At 42.8% G+C, this 26,765-nt stretch overlaps 1 protein-coding gene across 4 annotated transcripts in view; it reads left to right on the forward strand.

Moving 5' to 3' along the window:
* The window catches only part of LOC122564708 (thymosin beta-10), a 54,376-nt gene extending 37,004 nt beyond the window's left edge, over positions 1-17,372 (forward strand). For 2 of the 4 annotated variants that reach the window (XM_087994778.1, XM_087994770.1), the window contains exons 2-3: positions 16,893-17,002; positions 17,092-17,372. In XM_087994778.1, coding sequence (XP_087850904.1) covers positions 16,903-17,002; positions 17,092-17,126 — 135 coding nt within the window. In that variant the 5' untranslated portion in view covers positions 16,893-16,902 and the 3' untranslated portion in view covers positions 17,127-17,372. Of the gene's footprint in view, positions 1-15,452; positions 15,587-16,224; positions 16,245-16,892; positions 17,003-17,091 lie in introns of those variants that run through there. The other 2 variants (XM_043719831.2, XM_087994787.1) reach the window with 2 other exon arrangements.
* Positions 17,373-26,765: the final 9,393 nt, after the last annotated feature.

Raw genomic sequence — 26,765 nt, forward strand, 5'->3', positions numbered from 1 at the left:
CCAAAGCTCAAGCCCTCCAGCTTTGGCAACATGCTTGAAAGTCTTTTCTGCATCCTTTCAAGTTAAACAACATCTTTCCAATAGCAGGGAGACCAGAACTGAATGCAGAATTCCAAAAGTGGCCTAACCAATGTCCTGTACAGCTATAACATGACATCCCAACTCCTGTACTCAATGCACTGACCAATAAAAAGCAAGTGTACCAAATGTTTTCTTCACTACCCTGTCTATCTGTGAGTCCACTTCAAAGAATTGTGAACCTGCACTCCTAGGTGTTTGTGTTGTCCTCACCACTTGACTTCCCACCTACTTTGTGTCATATGCAAACTTGGCTATAGTACATTCACTTTCCTCATCCATGACATTAATATATATTGTAAATAATTGTGACCCCAGCACTCATCCCTGTAGCACTCCACTAGTTACAGGTTGGCATCTTGAAAATGCTGAAGAAGGGCTTATGCCTGAAACGTCGATTCTCCTGTTCCCTGGATGCTGCCTGACTTGCTGCGCTTTTCCAGCAACACATTTCCAACATCTTGAAAATGCCCCAGTTATCCCAAGTATGTCTTCTGTTCATTAGCCATTCCTCCATCCATGCTAACATGCTATCTCCCTGAGCTATTATTAATTAATCTAATGTGTGGTACTGTACCAAATGCATTCTGAAAATCTAAATATATTACATTCACTGCTCCCTCTTTATCTATTGTGCTTATAACTTTCTCAAAGAATTTGCCAGGCACAGTTTCCCCCTCATGAAGCCATTGACTCTGTTTGATCATATCTAAATGCTCTCCTATTACATTCTTTAAAACAGACTAACTTTACGGTTACCTGTTTTTTTGGCCTGATTCCCTTTTGAAATAGAAATGTTATATTGGCAGTTTTTCAATCGTCTGGGACATTTCCAGAAAGTAAGGACTCCACGAATATAACTACTTGTCAGAGGCAAGTTAATCATCCTCTGCTGGTCGTCCAGGAAGAGAACACCCCTCCTTTGCTCCACCCCCCCCCCCCCCCAATCAGGAACTCCAGATCTATTTTGCAATAGCACAAGGCTAGCTTCCCTTTCTCTGACATGTTCCCATCTGTCCTTGATCAGACTGGCCATTTTTGAAATGTCTGTGATTATCTGAATACGCATTGGCCTTTTAAAAATGGCAGGTATGCTGATCTTTCTGTGGATAACCAATGAGTTGTGATTGTTTTGGGTACGACGTGGTTCAATGGGGATGGAATCAGATGTAAAGGATGCGACATGAGCACTTAATTTGGCACCTTTGTTAAGATTCAGCAACAAATATTGCTAAACTCTACGGCAAGAATCCTTCCAAAACTTTTAATGTAGATTGCACTTAGCCAAAAAAAAACATAAGGTTCAGCCTAAATGCATCCAGTCTACAGAGTCATAGAGTTGTACAGCACAGAAACAGACCCTTCGGTCCAACTCGTCCAGGCCGACCGGATATTCAGTTAGTGATCAGGGACATCAGAGTGTGACTGTAAGTGAGGCAGGTAGGGGGAACCTGAGTTCAGGAGTGCAGGAGCCTCAGCCCTTGACCTTGTCCAACAGGTATGAGATTCTTGCTCCCTGTACGGATGAGGAAAAGGGCTCTGGACAGGATGAGCCAGCTGACCACGGCACCATGGTGCAGAAGGCCATTCAAGAGGGGGGAGCAAAAAGACAAGTAGTTGTTAAAGAGGATTCTATAATTAGGGGGACAGATAGTATCCTTTGCAAGCCGGATCGGGAGTCTCGCATGGTGTGTTGCTTACCCGGTGCCAGGGTACAGGACATCTTTGACCGGCTTGAAAGGGTATTGGAGCGGGAGGGGGAGGATCCAGTTGTTATGGTCCACGTTGGGACTAAAACATAGGCAAAGCTAGGGTGGAGGACCTGTTTGGGGATTATCGAGCATTAGGAAGGAAATTGAAGTACAGGTCCTTAAGGGTCATAATCTCCGGATTACTGCCCGAGCCACATGCCAATTGGCAAAGGGATAAGAAAATTAGGGAAGTAAACACGTGGCTAAGGGATTGGTGTGGGAAAGAGGGATTACACTTCATGGGGCATTGGCATCAGTTTTGGAACCGGGGAGATCTGTACTGTTGGGACGGTCTCCACCTGAACCGATCAGGTACCAATGTTCTAGCGAAGAGGATAAATAGGGTAGTCAGTAGGACTTTAAACTTCTGAGTTGGGGGGAAGGGAAAGTGAAAGCGACAGGGAGTATGGAGTTAAATGGAAAGATAAGCGGCAAGATAGTATATATGCAGGCGGATTTAAACTTGAGACAGACTGGGAATGCAGCAAAAAGGAAGAATAACTTAGGACATGTTATGACTTCCAATATCTCTAATGATAAGAAAGTTAGCATTAAGGCACTTTACCTGAATGCTCGTAGCATTCGTAACAAAGCAGATGAACTAATGGCACAGATCATCGTGAATGATTATAATGTGGTAGGCATCACAGAGACGTGGTTACAGGGGGGTCAGGACTGGCAGCTAAACATCCAAGAGTTTTCAACTTATTGAAAAGACAGGGTGGTGGGCAGAGGGGGCGGGGTTGCCTTGTTAGTTAAGAACAAAATTAAATTTATGGCACTGAATGACATAGCGTCGGATGATGTAGAGTCTGTGTGGGTGGAATTGAGGAACCACAAAGGCAAAAAAACTATAATGGGAGTTATGTACAGACCTCCTAACAGTGGTCAGGACCAGGGGTGCAACATGTACCGGGAAATAGAGAAGGCATGTCAGAAAGGCAAGGTCACCGTGATCATGAGAGACTTCAATATGCAGGTGGACTGGGTAAATAATGTTGCCAGTGGATCCAAAGAAAGGGAATTCTTGGAATGCTTACAGGATGGCTGTTTGGAATAGCTTGTCATGGAGCCCACAAAGGAGCAGGCTATTCTGGACCTAGTGCTACGTAATGAACCAGACTTTATAAAAAATTTTAAAGTAAGGGAACACTTAGGAAGCAGTGATCATAATATGGTAGAGTTCAGTCTGCAGTTTGAAAGAGAGAAGGCAAAATCGGATGTAATGGTGTTACAGTTAAATAAAGGTAATTATGAGGGCATGAGAGAGGAACTGACAAAAATAGACTGGAAGCAGAGCCTAGCAGGGAAGACAGTAGAGCAAAAATGGCAGGAGTTTGTGGGTAAAATTGAGGACACTGTACAGAGGTTCATTCCCAAGAAGAGAAAGATTATCCGGGGAGGGATTAGACAGCCATGGCTGACAAAGGAAATCAGGAAATCTATCAAAGAAAAAAAGAGAGCCTATAAAGTGGCCAAGAGCACTGGGAAATCAGAAGATTGGGAAGGCTACAAAAACAAACAGAGGATAACAAAGAGAGAAATAAGGAAGGAGAGGATCAAATATGAAGGTAGGCTAGCCAGTAATATTAGAAATGATAGTAAAAGTTTCTTTCAATACATAAGAAACAAACGACAGGCAAAAGTAGACATTGGGCCACTTCAAACTGATGCTGGAAGGCTAGTGATGGGAGATAAGGAAATGGCTGGAGAACTTAATAAGTACTTTGCATCAGTCTTCACAGTGGAAGACATGAGTAATATCCCAACAATTAAAGGGAGTCATGGGACTGAGTTGAGTATGGTTGCCATTACAAAAGAGAAAGTGCTAGAAAAGCTAAAAGGTCTTAAAATTGATAAATCTCCTGGCCCCGATGGGCTACATCCTAGAGTTCTGAGGGAGGTGGCTGAGGAAATAGCAGAGGTGTTGGTTGAGATCTTTCAAAAGTCACTGGAGTCAGGGAAAGTCCCGGATGATTGGAAGATTGCTGTTGTAACCCCCTTGTTCAAGAAAGGATCAAGACAAAAGATGTAAAATTATAGGCCAATTAGCCTAACCTCGGTTGTTGGTAAAATTCTAGAATCCATCATTAAGGATGAGGTTTCTAAATTCTTGGAAGAGCAGGGTCGGATTAGAACAAGTCAGCATGGATTTAGTAAGGGGAGGTCGTGCCTGACAAATCTGTTGGAGTTCTTTGAAGAGGTGACAAGTAGGTTAGACTGGGGAAACCCAGTGGATGTGGTCTACCTAGACTTCCAAAAGGCCTTTGATAAGGTGCCACACGGGAGGGTGCTGAGCAAAGTGAGGACCCATGGTATTCGAGGTGAGCTCCTGGTATGGATCAAGGATTGGCTGTCTGACAGAAGGCAGAGAGTTGGAATAAAAGGTTCTTTTTCGGAATGGCAGCTGGTGACAAGCGGTGTCCCACAGGGTTCAGCGTTGGGGCCACAGCTGTTCACATTATATACTAATGATCTGGATGAAGGGGCTGGGGGCATTCTAGCGAAGTTTGCCGATGATACAAAGTTAGGTGGACAGGCAGGTAGTACTGAGGAAGTGGGGAGGCTGCAGAAGGATCTAGACAGTTTGGAAGAGTGGTCCAGGAAATGGCTGATGGAATTCAATGTGAACAAATGCGAAGTCTTGCACTTTGGAAAAAAGAATACAAGCATGGACTACTTTCTAAACGGTGAGAAAATTCGTAAAGCCAAAGTACAGAGGGATCTGGGAGTGCTAGTTGAGGATTCTCTAAAGGTAAACATGCAGGTTGAGTCCGTGATTAAGAAAGCGAATGGTTAGGCCCCATTTGGAGTACTGTGTCCAGTTTTGGTCCCTACACCTCAGGAAGGACATACTGGCACTGGAGCGTGTCCAACGGAGATTCACACGGATGAACCCTGGAATGGTAGGTCTAACATATGAGGAACGGCTGAGGATCCTGGGATTGTATTCATTGGAGTTTAGAAGATTAAGGGGAGATCTAATAGAAACTTACAAGATAATATATGGCTTGGAGAGGGTGAACGCTAGGAAATTGTTTCCGTTAGGCGAGGAGACTAGGACCCGTGGACACAGCTTTAGAATTAGAGGGGGTAAATTCAGAACAGAAATGTGGAGATATTTCTTCAGCCAGAGAGTGGTGGGCCTGTGGAATTCATTGCCGCAGAGTGCAGTGGAGGCTGGGACGCTAAATGTCTCCAAGGCAGAAATTGATAAATTCTTGATGTCACAAGGAATTAAGGGCTACGGGGAGAATGCGGGTAAGTGGAGTTGAAAGGCCCATCAGCCATGATTGAATGGCGGAGTGGACTCGATGGGCCGAATGGCCTTACTTCCGCTCCTATGTCTTATGGTCTTATGGTCTTATATTCTAAATTAATCTCGTCCCATTTGCCAGCATTTGACCCATATCCCTCTAAACCTTCATATTCATATACCCATCTAGATGCCTTTTAAATGTTATGATGAGGAGGTGCTGATGTTGAACTGGGGTGGGTAAAGTCAGAAGTCACAAGACACTAGGTTATAGTCCAACAGATTTATTTGAAATCACAAACTTTCAGAGTGCTGCTCTTTCATCAGGTGATGTGGTGACAAAGGAGCAGCGCTCTGAAAGGTTGTGATTTAAAATAAACCTGTTAGACTATAACTTGGTGTCTTAGGCCTCTTAAGTGTCACAATTTTACTTGCCTCCTCCACGTCCCCTGGCAGCACATTCCATACATGCACCATGCTCTGTCTGAAAAAGTTCCCCTTACGTCCCATTTAAATCTTTCTCTTATCTTAAGCATATGCCCTCTAGGTTTGGGCTCCCCTATTCTGGGAAAAAGACCTTGGCCAGTCACCCTATCATTGCCTCTCATGATGAACTTCAATAAGGTCACACCTCAGCCTCTGAGGGTGATGAATGTATGGAATGAGATGCCAGAGGAAGTGCTGGATGACTCTATGATTCTAATGACAAATACAAATAAATGTGAAAGAAGAACAGAACATCTCAGTTTCTTTTGAATTAGTTGAGCTAAATTTTCAACTCTCTGGTTTGGAGAATAATGTGAAATTTCAAGAGCAAAGGCTGAACAATTAGGCCAGGATTAATCTAAACTTGAGAATACCATTTCTGAGATGATGAAGGTTTTGAAAGACATTTCTGTTCAACACACAAGTATGAATGAATAGCTGAAGGAGCAAAAGAGGAAACAGGATGAACAACAAGCCATGTATCATCAATTCAGTGAAAAGTTTGCCACTCTATGTGAAGGCCTGGAGCAACTCACACATAAGACAGATCAGGCTTAGCATGAGTGGCTACTGAAATATTGGCCTGAGACCAAAGTATGTTGGAGGAAATGGCAGAGCTGCAAAAACAGGTGGAGGTGCATAGCCAACACAGCAAGGAGCTGCAAACCACTCAGAAGAGTCATTTCAGAAACTAATGCAAGCAATTACACTCTCGTGAGAGAACTCAAGCTGGACATCGAGGAAACATTGAAACAGCAGGTGGAAGAGTTTCAGGCTTCAAAGAAAACTTTTTAAAAAACAATTTTACAAACGGGAAAGATCAATGATATCATGGGTGACTGTGGAAATCAATGGCAAAACAATCACCACCACGTGATCTAGAAGTATCAGCAAATTATTTACTCATTATATAGACTTGTCATTTTTCATTGTAAATAATTGAATTTTCTTTTGGAAATGATGGGGATCTGCCTACCAGACAGTCTGACTGGGGATATGCAAACAGCACACTTGGACTCCAGTTATTATGCTATAATGTTTTCCTTATCACTTGTAATGTTTTATTGTCAATGCTGACTTTATATAAAACAATGTTCATCATCAACTGTGTTCTTCAGATACTGAGGCTGTGCCTACATGCAGCAAGACTGGATGATATCCAATCTTGAGCTGATAAACTAGCAAGTAAAACTGTACAACACAAGTGCCAGGCAATGTCCTTTGCCAAAAATAAAGAATATAACCTATTCTTTGACGTTCAATGGAATTATCATTGCTGAATCCCTACTATCAATGTCCTGGGAATTATCATTGACCAGAAACTAAACTGGACTAGCCATATAAGTACAATGGCTACAAACACAGGTCAGATGCTGGAATTCTGCAGTGAATAACTTGCCTTCTGACTCCCCAAATCCTGCTCACCATCTACAATGCACAAGTCAGGAGTGTGATGGAATACTCCCCGCTTCCCTGCAGCTCCAGCAACACTCAAGAAGCTTAACATCATCCAAGACAAGAGCTGAAAATGTGTTGCTGGAAAAGCGCAGCAGCTCAGGCAGCATCCAAGGAGCAGGAGAATCGACATTTCGGGCATGAGCCCTTCTTCACAAGGGCTTCCTGAAGAAGGGCTTATGCCCGAAACGTCGACTCTCCTGCTCCTTGGATGCTGCCTGATTTGCTGCGCTTTTCCAGCAACACATTTTCAGCTCTGATCTCCAGCATCTGCAGTCCTCACTTTCATCATCCAAGACAAGTCGGCTCGCTTGATTGGCACCACATCCACAAGCATTCACTCCCTCCACCACCGATGTTCAGTTGCAGCAGTGTGCACTATGTACAAGATGCACTACAGTAACTCACCATGGCTTCTTCAACCGCATCTTCCAAATCCTAGAAGGATATGGGCAGCATATGCATGGGAACATCACCACCTACAAGCTCCCCTCCAATTCACACAACAGCCTGACTTGGAACTATATCGTTGTTCCTCCACTGTTGCTGGGTCAAAATCCTGGAATTCCCTTCTTAATGACAGTGTGGGGTTCCCTATGCCCCAAGGATTGTAGCAGTTCAAGATGTATAATTAAAGATGGACAATAAATGTTGACCTAGCCTGCAACACAAACATCCCATGAACACATAATGCAATCAAACACATTGCTAATCAAGTTCTTAGTAAGTTAAAATAAATAAATCACCTTCAGAAGCTTTTAAAATGTTTCCATTTGTACTTCTGCACCTCAAAAAAAAGCTTCAAATTTAGAGGCTCCTCAAAGCCTGCAAATGAGCATGAACAGCAGAAGCTCTCAGTGAGAATTACTTCACCCTGGGCTGGGATTGTGAGTGAGACTAACTTCCAGCATTATACTGCAAGATTATAAAAACAATTTGTTGTGAACATAATTTGTGCTTAGAATTCTGATTTTTGTTTTGTATATCTTATGCCTGTTTGAGTCAATTGTTCCAAACAAAAGCGGAAACTCTATCCTTATATTCTTCATACGTATCAATACAAATCGATTTGGCTGTATTACACAAAGGGAGAATCTCTCACCTGCCCATGGCTCTCTGACTTATTTTCTCTGCATTGAAGAGGATACACATTTCTGCATGGTCTATGAAATGTCACTTCCAGTGGTTTTCAAAAATGAAGATATTGGCAAGAAGTTCTGTCTGGTGGCCTGGATTGGATGTATCAGTGGGGCAGTACCCAGAGTGCCAACAAGGACAAAAGTATTCACCAGTAGCACTCCCACATTTGTGGAATGGCCGGGTAAACCGTGGACTCAACTCCACATTGACTATGCAGATCCTTTAATGGGCTCAATGTTCTTAGACATTGTGGACACTCACTCAAAATTGTTGGATATGCATAGAGTTCATGTGTCAAACACAAGGTGACAATAGAAAAACTGCCCGGATCTTTTGCAATACATAGATTCCCAGAAGTGCTGGTCACAGAAACAGGCCATCGTTTACCAGCAGGGACAGAGTGGGAGGAACCTGACCCGTTGCTAAAATGCCCCAGGAGGAGATACAGGAAAAAGAATCAGCCTATGTCTTTGGAGTCAGAGAGCAGAGATGTAGTGATTATAACAAGGTCAGCCAGGTGGATCTCATACAATATGAGTCCCCTGATTGGGGTTGTAAATCTGGCTCAATCAGGGACCCCAGGCTGACAGATATAAACAGGAGTGTCAGAGGTTCTGTTCACTCTGAGAGTTGGCTATGAGAGAGCTGAATCAGTGTCAAGGACTCTCCACGTGTAAATAAAGAGTGACTTGGTGACGGGATACCAGCCTCTGTGGAATTATTTCACCCCTGTTATCCCAACATTTTCCTATTAACAGATGGTGAGTTAACTGGCCTATCATTAACTGTCTTTTCTCTTTTTCCCTTTTGTAAATTAAGCTGTTACGTTGACGGTTTTCCAATCCTTTGGGACATTTCCAGTATCCAAATACAGGACATTGGTGTGGTCTCTTTTGGAGTTCTGTATCCAGTGCTGGTCAGCCTGTTATAGGAAGGATATTATTAAACTGGAGAGGATTCAGAAAAGGTTTCCAAAATGAAGATGTTGGCGAGCAGTTGCTGGAAATGGAGGGTTTAGTTATAAGGAGAGCTGGATAGGCTGGGGCATTTTTCCACTGAAGCATAGGAAGTTGAGGGGTGACCTTATAGAGGTTTATAAAATCATGAGGGACATAGATAAGTGAATAGCAAAGGTCTTTTCCCTCAGGTGGGGAGTTCAAAACTGGGGGCATATTTTTATTGTGAGATGAGAAAGGTTTAAAAAAATATGAGGGGCAATGTTTCTACACAGAGAGTGTTCAGTGTGTGTGGAATGACCTGCCAAAGGAAGTGGTAGATGCAGGTACAATTACAACTTTGAAAAGACATTTGGATAAATGCATGACTAGGAAAGGTTTGGATGGATATGGGCCAAATGCAGGCAAGTAGGATTGGTTTAGTTTGGAAACATGGTTGGCATGGACTGGTTGGAACGAAGGGTCTGTTTCCATGCTGTAGAACTCAATTATTACCAGTGCATGTACCATTGCTATCACTATTTCCTTTGATATCATTAGATGCATCCCAATAGGTCCAAGGAATGTGTTTGTCTTTAGACTGAATATTTCCCTAGCACATTTTCTCTTTTGACAGTTATTATATTTATTTCCATTCCTCCCTTTGCCCCTTGGTTATTTAGTCATTTTGGGAAGTTATTAGTGTCTCCTACTGGGAAGACTGATGAAAAGTATTTATTCAACACATCTGCCATTTCCTGGTTTCCCATGATTATTTCTCAGCTTTGTCGTCCAAGTGGCCTATGATCACTTTGGCTTCTCTCTTCCCTTTTATACATGTAAAGAAGCTCTTACTGTCTGTCTTGATATTACTTGCAAGTTTACTCTCAATGCTTATTTCTCTCTCTTTATCAATTTTTGGTTGCCTTTTATTGCATTTAAAACCTTTCCTAATCCTCTAGCTTACCACTAATCTTTTCCACTTTGTATTACTTTTTATTTCAATTTGATGCTATTCTTTACTTTCCTGGTTAACCATTGTTGATGTATCCCTTTCTTGAATCCTCTTTCCCTCTCTGAGATATATGTTTGCTGCGAGCCATAGAATCATCTTAGAATCCCTACAGTGCAGAAAAAGGCCATTTGGCCCATCAGGTCTGCACCGACCATCCACAAAATTCCCTGTAAAACCCGGTCCTCAACATATCCCTGTAATCCTATATTTATCATGGCTAATCCATGGCTAGCCTGCACAGTAGGGACAATTTAACATGGCCAATCCACCTAACCTGCACATCTTTGGACTGTGGGAGGAAACTGGAGCACTTGGAGATAACCCACACAGACACAGGGAGAATGTGCAAACTCCACACAGACAGTAACCCAAGGCTGGAATCAAACCCAGGTCACTAGTGCTATGAAGCAGCAGTGCTAACCACTGAGTCACCATAGTTCCTGAGCCATGAACTAGTTTCTTAAAAGTGCTGTTGTTCCTCTTTGAGGAGTGCCAGCTTTATTTGTTAAAGTCAATTAATTAAGAAAAAGGATATTAGAAATATCTCAGTGATGGGAAGCAGAGTTGGCATGATATATTCATTCATTTGCAGGATGTGGGTCTCATTGACTAGCCCAGTGAATATTACGCATCTGTAATTACCCTTTAGAATGTATTGGTGAGCTGTCTTCTTGAATCACTATGTGATGTAGTTAAACCTACAATGCTGTATGGAGACCGTCCCAGCAGTTTGACCTCATGGCAACTAAGGAATGGTGATGTAGTCAAGTTGGTTTTGTGGCTTGGAGAGGACTTGCAGGTGTTGTTGTTGCTGTGCATCTGCTGTACATGTCTCTCTAGGGGCTACTATATGATGAGCTTTAAAGGTACCCTTGAAGTAGATTAGTGAATTGCTGCTGTGCATCCTGTAGATGGTACCCACAACTGCTTTTCAGCAACAATGGAGAGGGAGTGAATCTTTAAGATGGTGGATGGAGTGCTTTGTCTTGGGATGTGGTGGTCTAAATTTGTTTAAGAACTATAACCTCGTGTGTGACTTTTAACTAAAGTTGTTTAATATATCATTACAATTCCATGACACCGTAACCCTTTTGCTATAAATTCTATGTCATATGATCATGTTCCACAACCACCTGATGAAGGAGCAGTGCCCCAAAAGCTAGTGCTTCCAAATAAGCCTGTTGGACTATAACCTAGTGTTGTGTGATTTTTAACTCTGTCCACCCCGGTCTAACACCGGCACCTCCAAATCATGACTTGGTCTTTTTGAGCATTGTTGGAGCTTGATGTGAAGGGCAACCACTCTTAGAGTCATAGATCTATACAGCATAGAAACAGACCCTTCAGTCCAACTTGTCAATGCCAATGAGGTATCCTAAGTTAATCTGGTCCCATTTTCCAGCTCTTGGCCCATATTCCTCTAAACTCTTTCTGTTCATGTACCCATCCAGATGCCTTTTAAATGTTGTAAACGTACCAGCCTCCACCACCTCCTCCGGTTAATTTCATACACCCTCTGCATGAAAAAGTTCCCCCTTAGGTCCCTTTTAAATCTTACCCCTCTCATCTTAAACCTATGCCCTCTAGTTTTAGACTCCCCTATCCTGGGGAACAGACTTTGGTTGTTTACCCTATCCATGCATCTCATGATTTTATAAACTTCTATAAGGTCACCCCTCGGCCTCTGATGCTCCAGGAAAAATAGCCCCAGTCCCCCTATAGGTCAAACACTGTGGCCCAACCAATGTCCTGTACAGCCGCAACATAATCTCCCAACTCCTGTACTCAATGCTCTGACCAATAAAGGCAAGATACCAAACACCTTCACTATCCTATCTACCTGCCACTCCACTTTCAAGGAACTATGAAAGTGCACTCCAAGGTCTCTTTGTTCAGCAACACGCCCCAGGAACTTACCATTAATTTTTTTAGTCCTGCCATGATTTGCCTTTCCAAAATTAGCACCTCGCGTTTATCTAAATTACATTCCATCTGACACTCCTTGACCCATCGGCCCATCTGATCAAGATCCCGTTGTACTCTGAGGTAACCTTCCTTACTGTCCACTACATCTCCAATTTTGGTGTCATCTGCATACCTCCTATGTTCACATCCAAATCATTTATATAAATGATGAAAAACTGTGGACTCAGCACCGATCCCTCTGGCACACCATTGGTCACAGGCCTCCAGTTTGAAAAGCAATTCTCCACCACTATCCTCTGTCTCCTACCTTCAAACCAGTTCTGTATTCAAATGGCTAATGTTTTCCATATTCCATGTGATCTAACCTTGTTAACCAGTCTACCATGCAGAATGCCTTACTGAAGTTCATATATATCACATCCACTGCTCTGCCTTCATCAATTCTCTTCATTACTTCTTCAAAAATCTCAACCAAATTAGTGAGACATGATTTCCTTCACACAAAGTCATATTGACTATCCCTAATCACTCCTTGCCTTTTCAAATATATGTACATCCTGTCCCTCAGGATTCCCTCTAACAACTTGCCCACCATGTCAGGCTCACTGGTCTATCGTTCCCTGGCATTTCCTTACCACCTTTGTTAAATAGTGGCACTACACTAGCCAACCTCCAGTTTTCCAGCACCTGTGACTATTGATGACACAAATATCTCAGCAAGGGGCCCAGCAATCACTTCCCTAGCTTCCCACCACGTTCTAGGGTATACTAGATCAGGTCTCAGGAATTTATCCACCTTAATACATTTTAAGACGTCCAGCACCTCCTCCTCTGTAATATGTACATTTTTCAAGATGTAGCTATTTGTTTCCCCACATTCTATATCTACCATGTCCTTCTCCACAGTAACACTGATGCAAAAATTTGTGTAGTATCTCCCCCATCTCCTACCATTCAATACATAGGTGGCCTTGCTGATCTTAAAGGGGCCCTATTCTCTCCCTACTTACTCTTTTGTCCTGAATGTATTTGCATCACTTTTGGAGCTCAGCTCTTTAGCCCATGTTTAAATCAAGGTTGTAATGAGGTCATGAGCTGAGTGGCCTTGACCAAACTCAAACTGAATATCAGCTAATTGCTTATTATCATTTAATAGCACTTGATAGCTGATAATTGGTTGGGTTGGATTTGTTGTGGTTTTTGTTACAACATACTGAAGTATTTATTCAGAATACTGAGCCGATGACAGTAATGTAGCTATACTGGAATATTTGGCTTGGGATACATCAAGGTCTAGAACTCAAGTCTTCAGTACTGTTGCTAGAAAGATGTCAGGGCCAATAGCCTTTGCAGTATCTAGTACCTTCAGCCACCTCTTGATATCATTCGGAGTGAATCAAATTGGCTGAAGACTGGCATCTCTGATGCTGCAAACTTCGGGAGAAGGGCGAAATAGATCATCCAAAATGGTTGCAAATGCTCTTTTGCATTGAGATGCTGGTGTTGAGGACATCTTGTGGAGCCGTCTCTTCCAAAGACTATGTCATGATCACAATTACCAATATAATCATGGCTGGATGTATCTGTGAGAGGTAGATTGTTCAGAATAATGTAAATTAAGTATTTCTTTCTTGTTGCATCCCTTGCCAATTGCCACTGACCCAGTCTCGGAGGTATGTAATTTGGAATTTCATGAGTATGACTGCTTCTGGCTGTTGCTTGGTTGGTTTATTGTTGATAGAATTGACAGGGCTGAGTTTGCCATTGTAGTTTCCCATGGCTTGATTGATGCTGGGTGGTCTGCCTGATTTAATTCCTTTTAGGCTTGATACTATAAGTGGCTTGCTAGAACCATTTCAAAAGAGAATTTAGAGTCAACCACACTGCTGATGTGGCAATATTGGAATGACCATCATCATGTTGGCATTGACAAAACTACTCTAAATCTATACTAATCTCACTTTCCAGCACTTAGCCCAAAGCCTTGAAAGTTATGACATTTCAAGTTTCATCTACGTACTCTTTAAAGACTGTGAGGTTTCTCATCTCAACTACCCTCACAGGTAGTGTAATACAGATTCCCACTAGTCTCTGGGTGAAATTAGTTTTCTCAAATCCTCCATAAACCTCCTGCACTTCACCTTAAAATTATGTCCCCTTGTTATTACTCTTCAACCAAGCAGAACAGCTGATTTCTATCCACCCTGTCACAATCCAATACACCGCTATCAGGTCCTCTCTCAAAAACCTGAGCCTATCAAGACTTTCTTCATTGTTAAAATGCTCCAATCCAGGCAATACCCTGGTGATTCTCCACTGCACCTCCTCCAATACAATCATATCCAACCCATAATGCGATGACCAGAATTGCACATAGTACACACGCTGTGGTCTAACTAAAGTTTTATACTGCTCCAACATAACCTCCCTGTTGTTATAATCAATGTCATGACTGATAAAGCCAAGCATCCCTATGCCTTACAAATTACCATATTAATCTGTCCTACAACCTTCAGGAAGCCCTCTGTTTCTCTGAGTTTCCATTATTCTGCCATTAGATTTCTATTAGGTAAGGATATGAAGAGATGTTGGAAACACAGTTGATAAATGGAGTTCAGATGCAGCTACAGCATCAGGAGATAACTGCAAAATGGAACTGGCTGGATAGAACAGAAAGTGTCATTTCTGTGTTGGGTTATCAAAGTTCTGCACTATCAAAGTTGAAGATGGAAAATTTACCCAACACTGTTACAACTGGTCATAAAGGGCCTTTGATGTCCGCTGTAATTTGCTTTGCGGAGCTGAACCTGATGCTCTACGGGAGTGGTTCACCTCTATCTTTGCAGAATGGATGAAGAGAGTTGGCCAGGACTTCTGGCAGGGGGCTATATTGAAGGTGACACTAGGATGCTTTTTGGGCATCCAGACGAAATCACTGCCATGTTGTGGCACCCATGTTGTGCAATCAATTGAAAATCAAGTCCAAGCAAGACATTTCTAACTAAATTAAATGTTGGCAAGGCACTGTGAGCTGTTCAACAGTTGGTGGACGGTAAATCCCAAGTCTATTTTTCCCTACAACTGCTGCAGTTCTGCTTGCTTGCCCCTGGCTGTGCTATCATCCAGGGTTACAGATGAGGGAGGGAGCGCCTGATCAATTGTCCGCACTCCCTCCTTCCCTCTCTCCCAAAGCCTCTCCTCCTCCCTCCCTTCCTCTCATCTTTCTCTCACAATTACCCCACTCCCCCATCTCTTCGCCCACATCCCCTTATTTCTCCACCACCCACGCCTACGTCACCCCTCCAACCACCCTTTCCTTTTCTCTTTGTCTCTGTCCGGCTTCATTGATTAAATCCAAACCATCTCCTGGCCCCGCCCCATTAACCATATTAGGGTAGAAGGGGGCGTGGCGATGAGGGGAATGTGCGGGTCTTGGAAGGGGCGGGACCCTACTCTATAAAAGGTGGAGGCGGCGGCGCTGGCTATTGTTCACGGATCGAGCGGCGGAGAGTGGTCAGTGTGGGTCTGGACAGAGACCGTGAGGGTAAGGAGGGAGCGGCGCTGCCCGCGGGCAAGAGGGGGGGGAGAAGCATCCCCCCTCATCCCACTCCCCAGAAGGCAAGGAGGGAGCATCTCTCTTCTCCCCATCCCACTGCACAGAGCACAAAGAGGGAGCTTTCCCCACATCCCACTCTTCCTCCCCCCCCCCCCCCCCCCACATCCCACTCTTCTCCCCCCCCCCCAACATCCCACTCTTCTCCCCCCCCCCAACATCCCACTCTTCCCCCCCCCCAACATCCCACTCTTCCCCCCCCCCCCCCAACATCCCACTCTTCCCCCCCCCCCACATGCCATTCTTCCCCCCCCCCCCACATGCCATTCTTCCCCCCCCCCACATGCCATTCTTCCCCCCCCCCACACATCCCATTCTTCCCCCCCATCCCACTCTTTCCCTCCCCCCATCCCACTCTTTCCCGCCCCCATATCCCACTCCTGCCCACATCCCACTTCCTCCATCCCCCACCCCCCACACATCCCACTCCCTCCCCCCCACACATCCCACTCCCTCCCCCCCACCCCCACCCCCCACACATCCCACTCTCTCCCCACATCCCACCCCAAGAAGGCAAGGAGGGAGCATCTCCCCCGGGACAAGGAGGGAGCATCTCCCCCGGGACAAGGAGGGAGCATCTCCCCCGCGGGTAAGGACCCCCACCCACAGATCTCCCCCTCTCCTCGGGGAAGGAGAGAGCGGCACTCCCACCCACAGCAGTTGAGGCAGAAGGGCTGTGCGTTGAACCTCGGCCCGTTCGCGGCTCTCCATCTCCCTCTTCTCTCTCTCTTTTCAACCCCCCCCCCCCCCCATCGCTCGGTTCTTGTCCCCGGGTGAAGGGAGGCGCCAGCTGCCGTTCACAGCCCGCTCCCTCCCTCTGCCTTTGTCTGGGAAATTCCTTCGTAATGTCCCCCAGAGGGTGGGGAACATGCACATACACCCCTCCTCCTCCTCTTTCTCCCCCCCCCAGGGTGGGGAGGGGAGGGGAAAATCATAATGTGGGCGAGGGCAAGGGGGGGAAACTTGGGTAAAGAAGTGGGATGTGGGGGGGGGGGGGGAGAGATTGAATGGGCTGGAGGGTGTTGGTTGTTGGTGAGGGGGGAGAGGGGTTGTGGAAGAACAGATTGTTTGTGGTAGACCAGAATGATAAAATAATTGCTACTTTTATTGTTGCTTCATTTATTGTGACCGGTGCTGTGGAGAATTTTGGAACGAGAGACTCTTTAAGCTCCATATTCCCCACCCTGCCGGTGTTACAAATGTATGGACTGGTGTTAAGGCTGACTTTTTTTTCCAGATTTACTGAAATGGAAGAAAAGCCTGACTTTAGCGAGGTCGCCTCCTTTGATAAGAGCAAGTTGAAAAAGACTGACACAGAAGTGAAGAATACTCTCCCCACAAAAGAAAGTGAGGAATCTGTTGGGATTGTCACTTTTTTTTTCCAGCTGTTACCTTGATTAACCGTTTTGATCTGAGTTAATTTCTTTCTTTTCCAGCTATTGATCAAGAGAAGAAGGCAGAGAGCAACTAGTTCATAGTCATTTCTGACGAGTCAACTCCATCCATGGCTGGAAGAATCTCTAGGGTGCTTTTTTTCTTTTTTAAAGAAACAAAATCACTGATCTATACTGTGAACTGAACTACTGACTGAAGTGAAATATTGCAAAGTAAGGAGTTTGGGGCTTCTTATCCCCTGTTTAGTCATTTCTGCTGTGGTCCTCATGCATTCCTCAGTGCTGTAAAAGAAATGAATAATAAAAATTCAATTTGTGCAGAATGTTGTCTTTTGTTTGGTTTGAGCAGGGATTCACATAATTTGCTTTAAATTTACCAAGTAGGACTAGGTAAGAATAGAAGTGTAAAACCCTAAAATTGGGATAATTTGGTACTAGCCTCAAAGCTTATGTTTGACATTGTGGTAGCAGGTTGATAGGTAGCAGACTCCGTATGCAGACTGTCCATAACCTTTATCTAATTAGTAACTCCTAATGTTCCAGGCCCTTTTAAACTTCTAAGTGGTGCATTACAGTGAACCGCTTACTTTATTTCTGCTTGCATTATTCATGATCATCTTAAGAATCCAGCTTAATTGATTAGAATCCATTTTTTCCCCCTTAAGCATTCAAGAAGTGTGCCTTGAGTACCCAGAAACCAACACTTTCCTTCACAGGATTCTTCAGTGGAGCAAGATGGATTGTTTTTGCATGTATTCAAATCTCTTGCAGAATGTTTCGGTGCAGGTAGACCGCTCTGAGCATTCATTTAATTATAAGACATCTAGTTATGTATATTATGAAATCAATTTTGATAAAAACATGTCATCCATTCTGTTTTTAATTGGGAGTTGATTTAAACTAAATGTTAGTGCTGATGTAAGACATTTGCAATTGGATTAGTGTCTCTTATGGCACTTCTATGGGGTACAGTTACTCTACACCAGAGGCTTGAACTTTTAATTTTGTTTAAAAAAAACTAAAGTTCCTGTATAAAAGCAGGCCTAGGAATGTAAAGTTTGACCTTGTGACTTGTTTATGATCATTAAAATGAAAATCTAATTGGAAATTTCTAGACTTGACAAGGCAGATTTACATCTAAGCTGAATATTAGTCAAGAAATTGACAGACTTTAAATGTGCATGTTATTAAAGCATCAAAGAACAGTCTAAACAAACTTTCAAGTTTTGTAGCAATGCTATAACTGCTCCTTGAGTTTCAATTTGTGGTGGCCTGCCTACTGGAGTTGGACTGCAGAAATTTGATGTAGGCTGTTATTTTCTGTAGAATCAAAGCTTTTCTAAAACCTTTACATAAAACCATAAGATCTAGGAGCACAATTAGGTCATTCAGCCCATCGAGTATATCCTGGCTGATATATATTACCCTATTCTGTGCCTTCTTCCTGTAACCCTTGAATTCTTTACTAATCTGTATGAGATATACTGAATAACTTTACCACTGAAAGCTGCAGAGGCCATGAGTTCCACAGATTCACTAAACCAGCTGGGGGGGGGGGAAAACTCCGATCTGAAGGGTTGTGCCTTCACTCTGAGGTTGTACCGTCTGGTCCTACTTGTGGAAACATCTCCACTCCATTATCCAGACCCCTCAATATTCTGTCAGTTTCAATGTGATTTTTCCCACCATCCTTCTAAACTTCCAAGTGCCAACACAGACTCCTCAACTGCTCCTCTTATAAGATCAGTTCTTGTAAACCTTTTCTGGACCTCTACATGGCCAGCACATCCTCTCTTTGATTTGGGGCCCAAAACTGCTCACAATATTCCAAATGTGGTCTGACCAGAACCTTATACAGCCTCAGCAGTACACTCTAGTCCTTGAAAAATGAACGCTAATATTGCATTTACCTTCCTAAGTGCCAAATGAACCTCCATCTTAACCTTAAGAGAATCATGAAATAGAACTCCTAAGTCCCTTTGTGCTTTAGATTTCCAAGGCCTTATCCAATTTGGAAAATAGTCAATGCCTCCCTTCCTACCAAAGTGCATAACAATTTTGAGAGCCTGCTACACAGCTGTGAAGTTAGTGTGGTAGTCTGCTTCTGCAGTGTGGTGGGTTTGACCTGGGATTCCTTGAGGTGATTTCTGGCCCAGGATTCCAGTAGCCTGAGATTCAGTGGCTTCAATGTTGGCTTTCTGCAGCGGTGGAAAACTTGGTTCCTGTCTTTCCCTTGACCTTGGGAACTGATGAGCAATGAATTGAACAAAATTGGACTTTGTCTTAATTTGTTTTATATATGACTTCTATAGGTAATATAGGTCCTGGAGTATGGCGACAAACACTTTTTACTGTATTTTGTTGTCAAAATGAGTGACAATAAGTTATCCTACTATTCTATTCTAACTCCAGGTTTTCCCATGTTGCATTTCATTTGCCAACTTTTTACCTACTCTCCCAGCCTGTCTTAGTCCTTCTGCAGTCTCCCTGCTTCCTCAATACTACTTATTCTTTCACCTATCTTTGTATCATCTGTGTATTTAGCAACAATGTCCTCAGTTCCTTCGTCCAGATCACTACAATGTTTCTTCTTTTCAAATGTGGTGAATCTTAATTTTTGGCACAAGAGTAGCCTTTGTAGAAGTTTCAGCAAATAATTGTCCCTACTATTTAGCTGAGTTTAACTATTTCAATTATTTCATCAATCCCTTTCGTGTCACCTCCATCCCACTCACTATCTACATCAATTCCATCCCATTCTTAGAAATAACTTCAGTTGAACCTGGGGCATGGATAGGATAAATAGATAAAGTCTTTTCCCTGGGGTCGGCGAGTCCAGAACTAGAGGGCATAGGTTTAGGGTGAGAGGGGAAAGATATAAAAAAGACCTAAGGGGCAACTTTTTCACACAGAGGGTGGTACATGTATTGAATGAGCTGCCAGAGGAAGTGGTGGAGGCTGGTACAATTGCTCCATTTAAAAGGCATTTGGATGGGTACATGAATAGGAAGGGTTTGGAGGGATATGGGCCAGGTGCAGGCAAGTGGGACTAGATTGGGTTGGGATATCTGGTCAGCATAGACGGGTTGGACTGAAGGGTCTGTTTCCATGTTATACATCTTTATGACTCTATGATTCTCCTGGTTTTGTTTTCCACCAAACCCTCCCCAACCTGTCGTTACAACTGTTGGCAGCTATAGATGCACCTTGCGTATCACAGTCCTCTATATTCCCCCATATATCCCTACATAAGAAGCAGCACTTTGCAACTCATCCCCAGACTTCTCCACTCATCAGGCCTCCTCTGCAACACTGCTTTCACATGGTTTTGCTCCAATCTGACAGCTGCTGGGAACCTCCTTGTCATCTCAGCATTCCCCTAAGGATATCTTGAAGGCTTGCATCAATCTATTGAGTTCCTTGAGCTTGTCCTATCATTTGATGAATTTGCGGCTTATTTGTATTTGATTTCTACTTGTGCATCTTGACTCCATATCACTTTATGCCCTTGACTGACTGATTGAAAAAAGTCTGTTCATGCTTGATTTGAGGCAAATTCTTTACAATGGATAATGAGTCTTTACAAACTGGTTACCAGAAACTATACAACGTGATTCACTGAAGCCAAAAACAAATTGATTTTTTTTTCGAGTCAACCAAAACGAATCATTAAATAATTCAACCACTATCCGTACATGCCAAGATTTCAGAAGACAGTGATGATGACTCCAGCAGAATCCACCGGAAATGAAATGAGAGAATTAGGGTTTCTTTCTGACAGTGGGAGATGTGGAGGAAAAGTAGCCAGAAAGCCGTACTGTTCTATTGAAGGTTTCCAGGCAGTTTTCAAATATGTTTGCAGAGTTAATAAAGTAAGGGAAGCTTTATTCACTCCCTGAAGCAGCTCTACTCACTGAGACCACTTAAAAAAGCAAAGTCTGACCATTTAATTATAGAAGCTGTATCTGCTGTACCTAACTTCAAATTTCAACGCTCTTAAAATGAAGAATCTTGAAGCAAACCAGGCCCACAATGATAAGATTTTTAATAATATAATTAATTTCAACTTAACTTTTATTATTACTTTATATTTTCATATCCATTTCACCTTATGACTTCACTGCTTTTTTAAAAAACTTCTACTAACTTTCAGCAATAGTTGTGAGGTAAACTAATCTCATGTTCTTGTTTAAAGCTTAAAGCTGTGCTGCTGGTTACTTTGAAATCGAAACGCTCAAAAATTAAAAAGGGGCGAAGTAAGCTGCACAAATTGCACTGCACACACTGCTCAGAGGAGAGGCCTTGTGTGGTTGTGACAGGTTATTTTCCCATTTGGGCCATTTAGCCTTTCCTCACTCACTATGAAAGTAAACTGACCTCACACTGCTGAGGAAAATGTGTACAAAATGGCTGTCACAGTTACTCACCCATCAGAACGCTTAAATACAGGTGAAATTCTGAGAGTCAAGTTAAAGTTCAAAGTTTGGGAGAAGATTTGTAGCTCGGGTGCTCGTTGTTGTGGTTCTGTTCGCCGAGCTGGGAATTTGTGTTGCATACGTTTCATCCCCTGTCTAGGTGACATCCTCAGTGCTTGGGAGCATCCTGTGAAGCGCTTCTGTGATGTTTCCTCCGGCATTTATAGTGATTTGTACCTGCCGCTTCCGGTTGTCAGTTCCAGCTGTCCGCTGCAGAGGCCGGTATATTGGGTCCAGGTTGATGTGCTTATTGATTGAATCTGTGGATGAGTGCCATGCCTCTAGGAATTCCCTGGCTGTTCTCTGTTTGGCTTGTCCTATAATAGTAGTTTTGCCCCAGTCGAACTCATGTTGCTTGTCATTTGAGTGTGTGGCTACTAAGGATAGCTGGTCATGTCGTTTCGTGGCTAGTTGGTGTTCATGGATGCGGACCATTAACTGTCTTCCTGTTTGTCCTATGTAGTGTTTTGTGCAGTCCTTGCATGGGATTTTATACACAACAAACAGTGAGACAAAGTATCGTACCCCTGATAACAAGGAAAAGACAAACACATAACCTCAACACCAAGGAGAGGGAAGCACTAAAAGCACTAAGAAACGATAAGAACATAATCATACTACCAGCAGACAAAGACAGAATGACGGTCATCCTGGACAAAGCAGACTACATCCAAAAAGCACAACAACTACTTGCAGATACCAACACCTAACAAAAGAGAGAGTTTGACCCCACCCCACAGCTCATCAATAGGATAAACTTCACACTGAGGAACCTACAAAAAATGGACAGATAACCAGGTTTGACCTACAGAGAATGAAACCTGAAAGCAACAACACCCCCAGATTCTATTGACTACCTAAAGTGCACAAACCAGACATCCCACTCAGACCCATAGTATCACTACCAGGGACACCATCACACAAACTGGCTAAAGAACTACAGCAGAAACTGAAACACCTGATCAGCGGATCCAGACACTCTATACAGTCAACACAGGAATTCTTGGACATCATCAGAAATATATACATAGACAAGGAAGAAACTATGGTCTCATTCGATGTAACGGCACTGTTCACCTCTATCGACAAAACCCTAGTCAGAGAAACAATAGCCAACCTGCTGGACATACAGATCAGACAACAAGACGGGGAACCTATCAACAAAGACTGCATACTCAAACTACTGGACCTGTGCCTCACAACACGCTTCACATTCAGCAACCAAATATATGAACAAATCAACGGCACACCCATGGGCTCACCCATCTCTGGACTCATAGCAGAAGTGGTAATGCAAAGGTTAGAACAAACAGTCTTACCGCAAATTCAACCCAAACTCTGGGTCAGATATGTAGATGATACCTTTGTAATCATTAAAAACACGGAAATAGAAAAAAACACACCGGATCATCAACACCACACTCACAGGAATCTGATTCACGAGAGAAGAAGAAAAGGACAACCAACTCCCATTCCTAGAAGTGATGGTACAGAGAACACCGAACGGAGAATTCACCACAAAGGTATACAGGGAAGCCACACACACAGACCAAGTCCTAAACTACGAAAGCAACCACCCCAACACACACAAAAGAAGTTGCATCAAGACACTGTTCAAAAGGGCCACAACACACTGCAGTACACCAGAACTGCAAAAAGAGGAAGAAGAACACCTCTACAATGTATTCGCCAAAAACGGATACCCCCGCAATTTCATCAACAGATGCCTAAGGGAAAGACAACGGAATGAGGACATGCCACAACCCAAAGGACTAGCCACACTACCATACATCAAAAACATTTCTGAACCAGCCAGACTACTGTGACCACTAGGACTCATAACAGCACACAAACCAACAGCCATTCTCAGACAACAACTCACCAGGACGAAGGACCCGATACCCAGCATGAGCAAAACCAATGTAGTGTACAAAATCCCATGCAAGGACTGCACAAAACACTACATAGGACAAACAGGAAGACAGCTAACAGTCCGCATCCATGAACACCAACTAGCCACGAAACGACATGACCAGCTATCCTTAGTAGCCACACACTCAGATGACAAGCAACATGAGTTCGACTGGGACAATACTACTATTATAGGACAAGCCAAACAGAGAACAGCCAGGGAATTCCTAGAGGCATGGCACTCATCCACAGATTCAATCAATAAGCACATCAACCTGGACCCAATATACCGTCCACTGCAGCAGACAGCTGGAACTGACAACCGGAAGCGGCAGGTACAAATCACTATAAATGCCGGAGGAAACATCACAGAAGCGCTTCACAGGAGGCTCCCAAGCACTGAGGATGTCACCTAGACAGGGGACGAAACGTCTGCAACAAAGTTCCCAGCTCGGCGAACAGAACCACATCAAGTTAAAGTCTCTCAATTCCTCTTGTACATCTCAGATCTGCCACCTGTCTGTGGAAAGGTGTATTTGGAGACAGCGACTAGCTTGAATTTTCTGGCTTCATTGTCATTCGGATTTGATCCAAAAGCTGAATGCATATGGTCTTTTTGCCTTTCTGTTTGACGTCAAGCTTTCTCTTGAGGTTTATGCTTGTGTTTTATTCATTAAAGTGGCATCCTCTTAATATTAATAGCTAAGCTGCTTGAGAAGCAAAGCAATCTGCTTGTGTCCCTCTACACCATATGACTGGAAGATTATGGTTTAGTTCCATCAGAGAGTAAATGAAATGTCATGTTTAGCACGATAAGTACACTCGCTTTATATTCCCAACTGCTTTGTCATTAGATGAGGTAAAGGTTATTCAGGTAAAAAAACATAATATCAATATATTTATGGATGGCAATATAAATCAATGATTTATAATTAATTGGTCATCTCCCTTATTGTATGCTTCTGGGCACCAGCACTTTCTGGTAGACTGATAGACAGTTGTATTGGACATTTTGGCTAAATTAGATATTTGGACAATTGTATGCATATTTTGTTCAATTCTATAATGCAGGAAACCCTGTGACCATCTTTCTTACACGAGTGTTCAGTACAAATATACACAAAAAAACTTGCACTTACATAGTGTCTTTAACAAACTTGTAAATACAGGTCAATTCTTAAATCTTAAACCTGTTAACCAAACAGTTACATTAACTATATTAATTCGAGGTCTTCGGACTGTGGGCCAATTTATTATCTTAATATTAATTTGACTTAAGAAAGGATTGGGCAAGGTTCTCCATTTTAACTTAGTAATGATTGAAAACTGGAACAATATTTGTATTTACCTGTCTATGGTGTACATTCCTTCTTTGAACTCTTTAGCATTCTTTAGAATATGCTTAACTGGTGAGTACTATGAAGGGGAAGGGGTAAGAATAGTGATATCTAGATGTCATAGTTCGCAGGATCAGGAATTACTACACAATAAAAAATAACTAAGGTCACTCTAGTTTGCATCTAAGTGGAATGATGGAGTTTGTTGACTAATCATGAATAGTCAATAACTAGCAATTAATCAGAACAGGTCAAGAGCATGTTACAATTCTCCTAGGGGAAGCTAAATCAAAATAACCAAACTATCCCCAAAGAAGAAATTATGAGCAAGTCTTCTCTTTTTGTGACTTATTGTAACATGAATTGAAACTAATACAAATTAAATATGAACTAACAGTCAAATTGTAGTTAGAAACAAAAATATGAATTTCACTTGAATACTTGATGACAACAAAAATGCATCTTATGCCTCATGAGCACTTGCATTATTTCCTGCATGCAAACTTTCCGACCCAAATAGATTACGTTCACTGGCAAGCATTTTCCATCAGAGACCTTTGGATGTGCTTAGTACGAACACAGCGCACATTGACCAATCCTCCCTCAGGTCATGTCAGTCTTGATGGCATAGCTTTCCAGTGCTCCTTTCAACTTACCATCAAACGTAATTTACAATCTGGTCTCCTGATATAAAATCTCAGCTCTTTTGCATACATGAGCCACTCACACCATTATACCTTGCTTGTATATCACTTCCCAAACTTCTGGAACGTTATTTTTATGTGTACCAAATAAAAACATACCCTTTTATAAACTTTTGCTGGCTTGCACATTAATGTTGTGTTCCTTTGTCTCTGTCTGCTTTCTTTTTATCAGTATTTGTGTGTTCATTACCTAGATCCACTAGCTCTCTTCCTTTTGTGTCTAACCACGCTTATAGCTTCTATTTTAAAGTCCTTCAAGTTGGTAGTGCTTCCACATCAAGGGTTGACAGGCCACATTGATTAGTATTATTTGCTTTCCAAAAAAATTACAATTGATCACAATGCAATTGACACAAATTCATTAAAGCCCTTTTCTTAAAAATATTTTAAAGAAGCTGCAAATTTTCCTTGCTGTACTGCTGAATCAAAGTTTATGATTGGAAGAAATCCTTTCTGGTGGAAAGCATTTTAAACAATAGGCTCAAAGTCACCTGTGATAAAATACTCTTCATTTGGCTGGAAAAGTAACAACACTCAAGTACTTCACATCATCCAGGACAAACTTCATTGACATTTCATCCAGCACATTAAAAGATGCACTGTAACAACTCAACAACGCTCCTTTGATAGCACCTTCCAAACAAACAAGCTCCACTACGCAGAAAGATAAGGATAACAAGTTTATGGCAACAGCATCACTTGCAAGTCCCCTTCCATGTCATGCACTATCCTATCTTGGAAAAATAACACTGCTCCTTCCTTATTGCTGGGTCAAACTCCTGGAACTCCATTCCTAATAGCGCTGCCGGTGTAGTTAGAGGGAAGGTGATAACATGGTGGTATTGGATACTGGACCCAGCAAACCAGATACCCACGTAATATTCTGGGGATCTGGGTTCAAATCCTACCATGGCGATGGTAGATTTAAACCCAAGAAAAGTTGGGCATTAGGAGTCTAATAATGGTTGCAAAGCCATGAGGTGTCAACTTGGTCAAAATCTATAGTCCTGCCACATCCAGCTGTGAAAGGTGGCAGACAATTAGACAATTCATTGTTGTTTAATCCAGTTCATGAACTTCCCTCCAACTCATGAAGGAGGAAGATTCATAAATATTCCCATCCTCAATCATGGGGGAGCCAAGCAAATTAGTACAAAAAATAAGGCAGATGCACATGCAACAATCTTCAACCAGAAATGACATAACTTTCAAGGCTTTGGGCCTCGAACAGGAAAGTGGCACTATTGTAGGTAGTAGTGTACTTTTCAGCATCATAGACTTGATGAGCC

This window comes from Chiloscyllium plagiosum, unplaced genomic scaffold (assembly GCF_037043375.1).
Source record: "Chiloscyllium plagiosum isolate Xiang-an unplaced genomic scaffold, Cpla_swu_hap1 HiC_scaffold_2, whole genome shotgun sequence".
Taxonomy (NCBI): Eukaryota; Metazoa; Chordata; class Chondrichthyes; order Orectolobiformes; family Hemiscylliidae; genus Chiloscyllium; species Chiloscyllium plagiosum.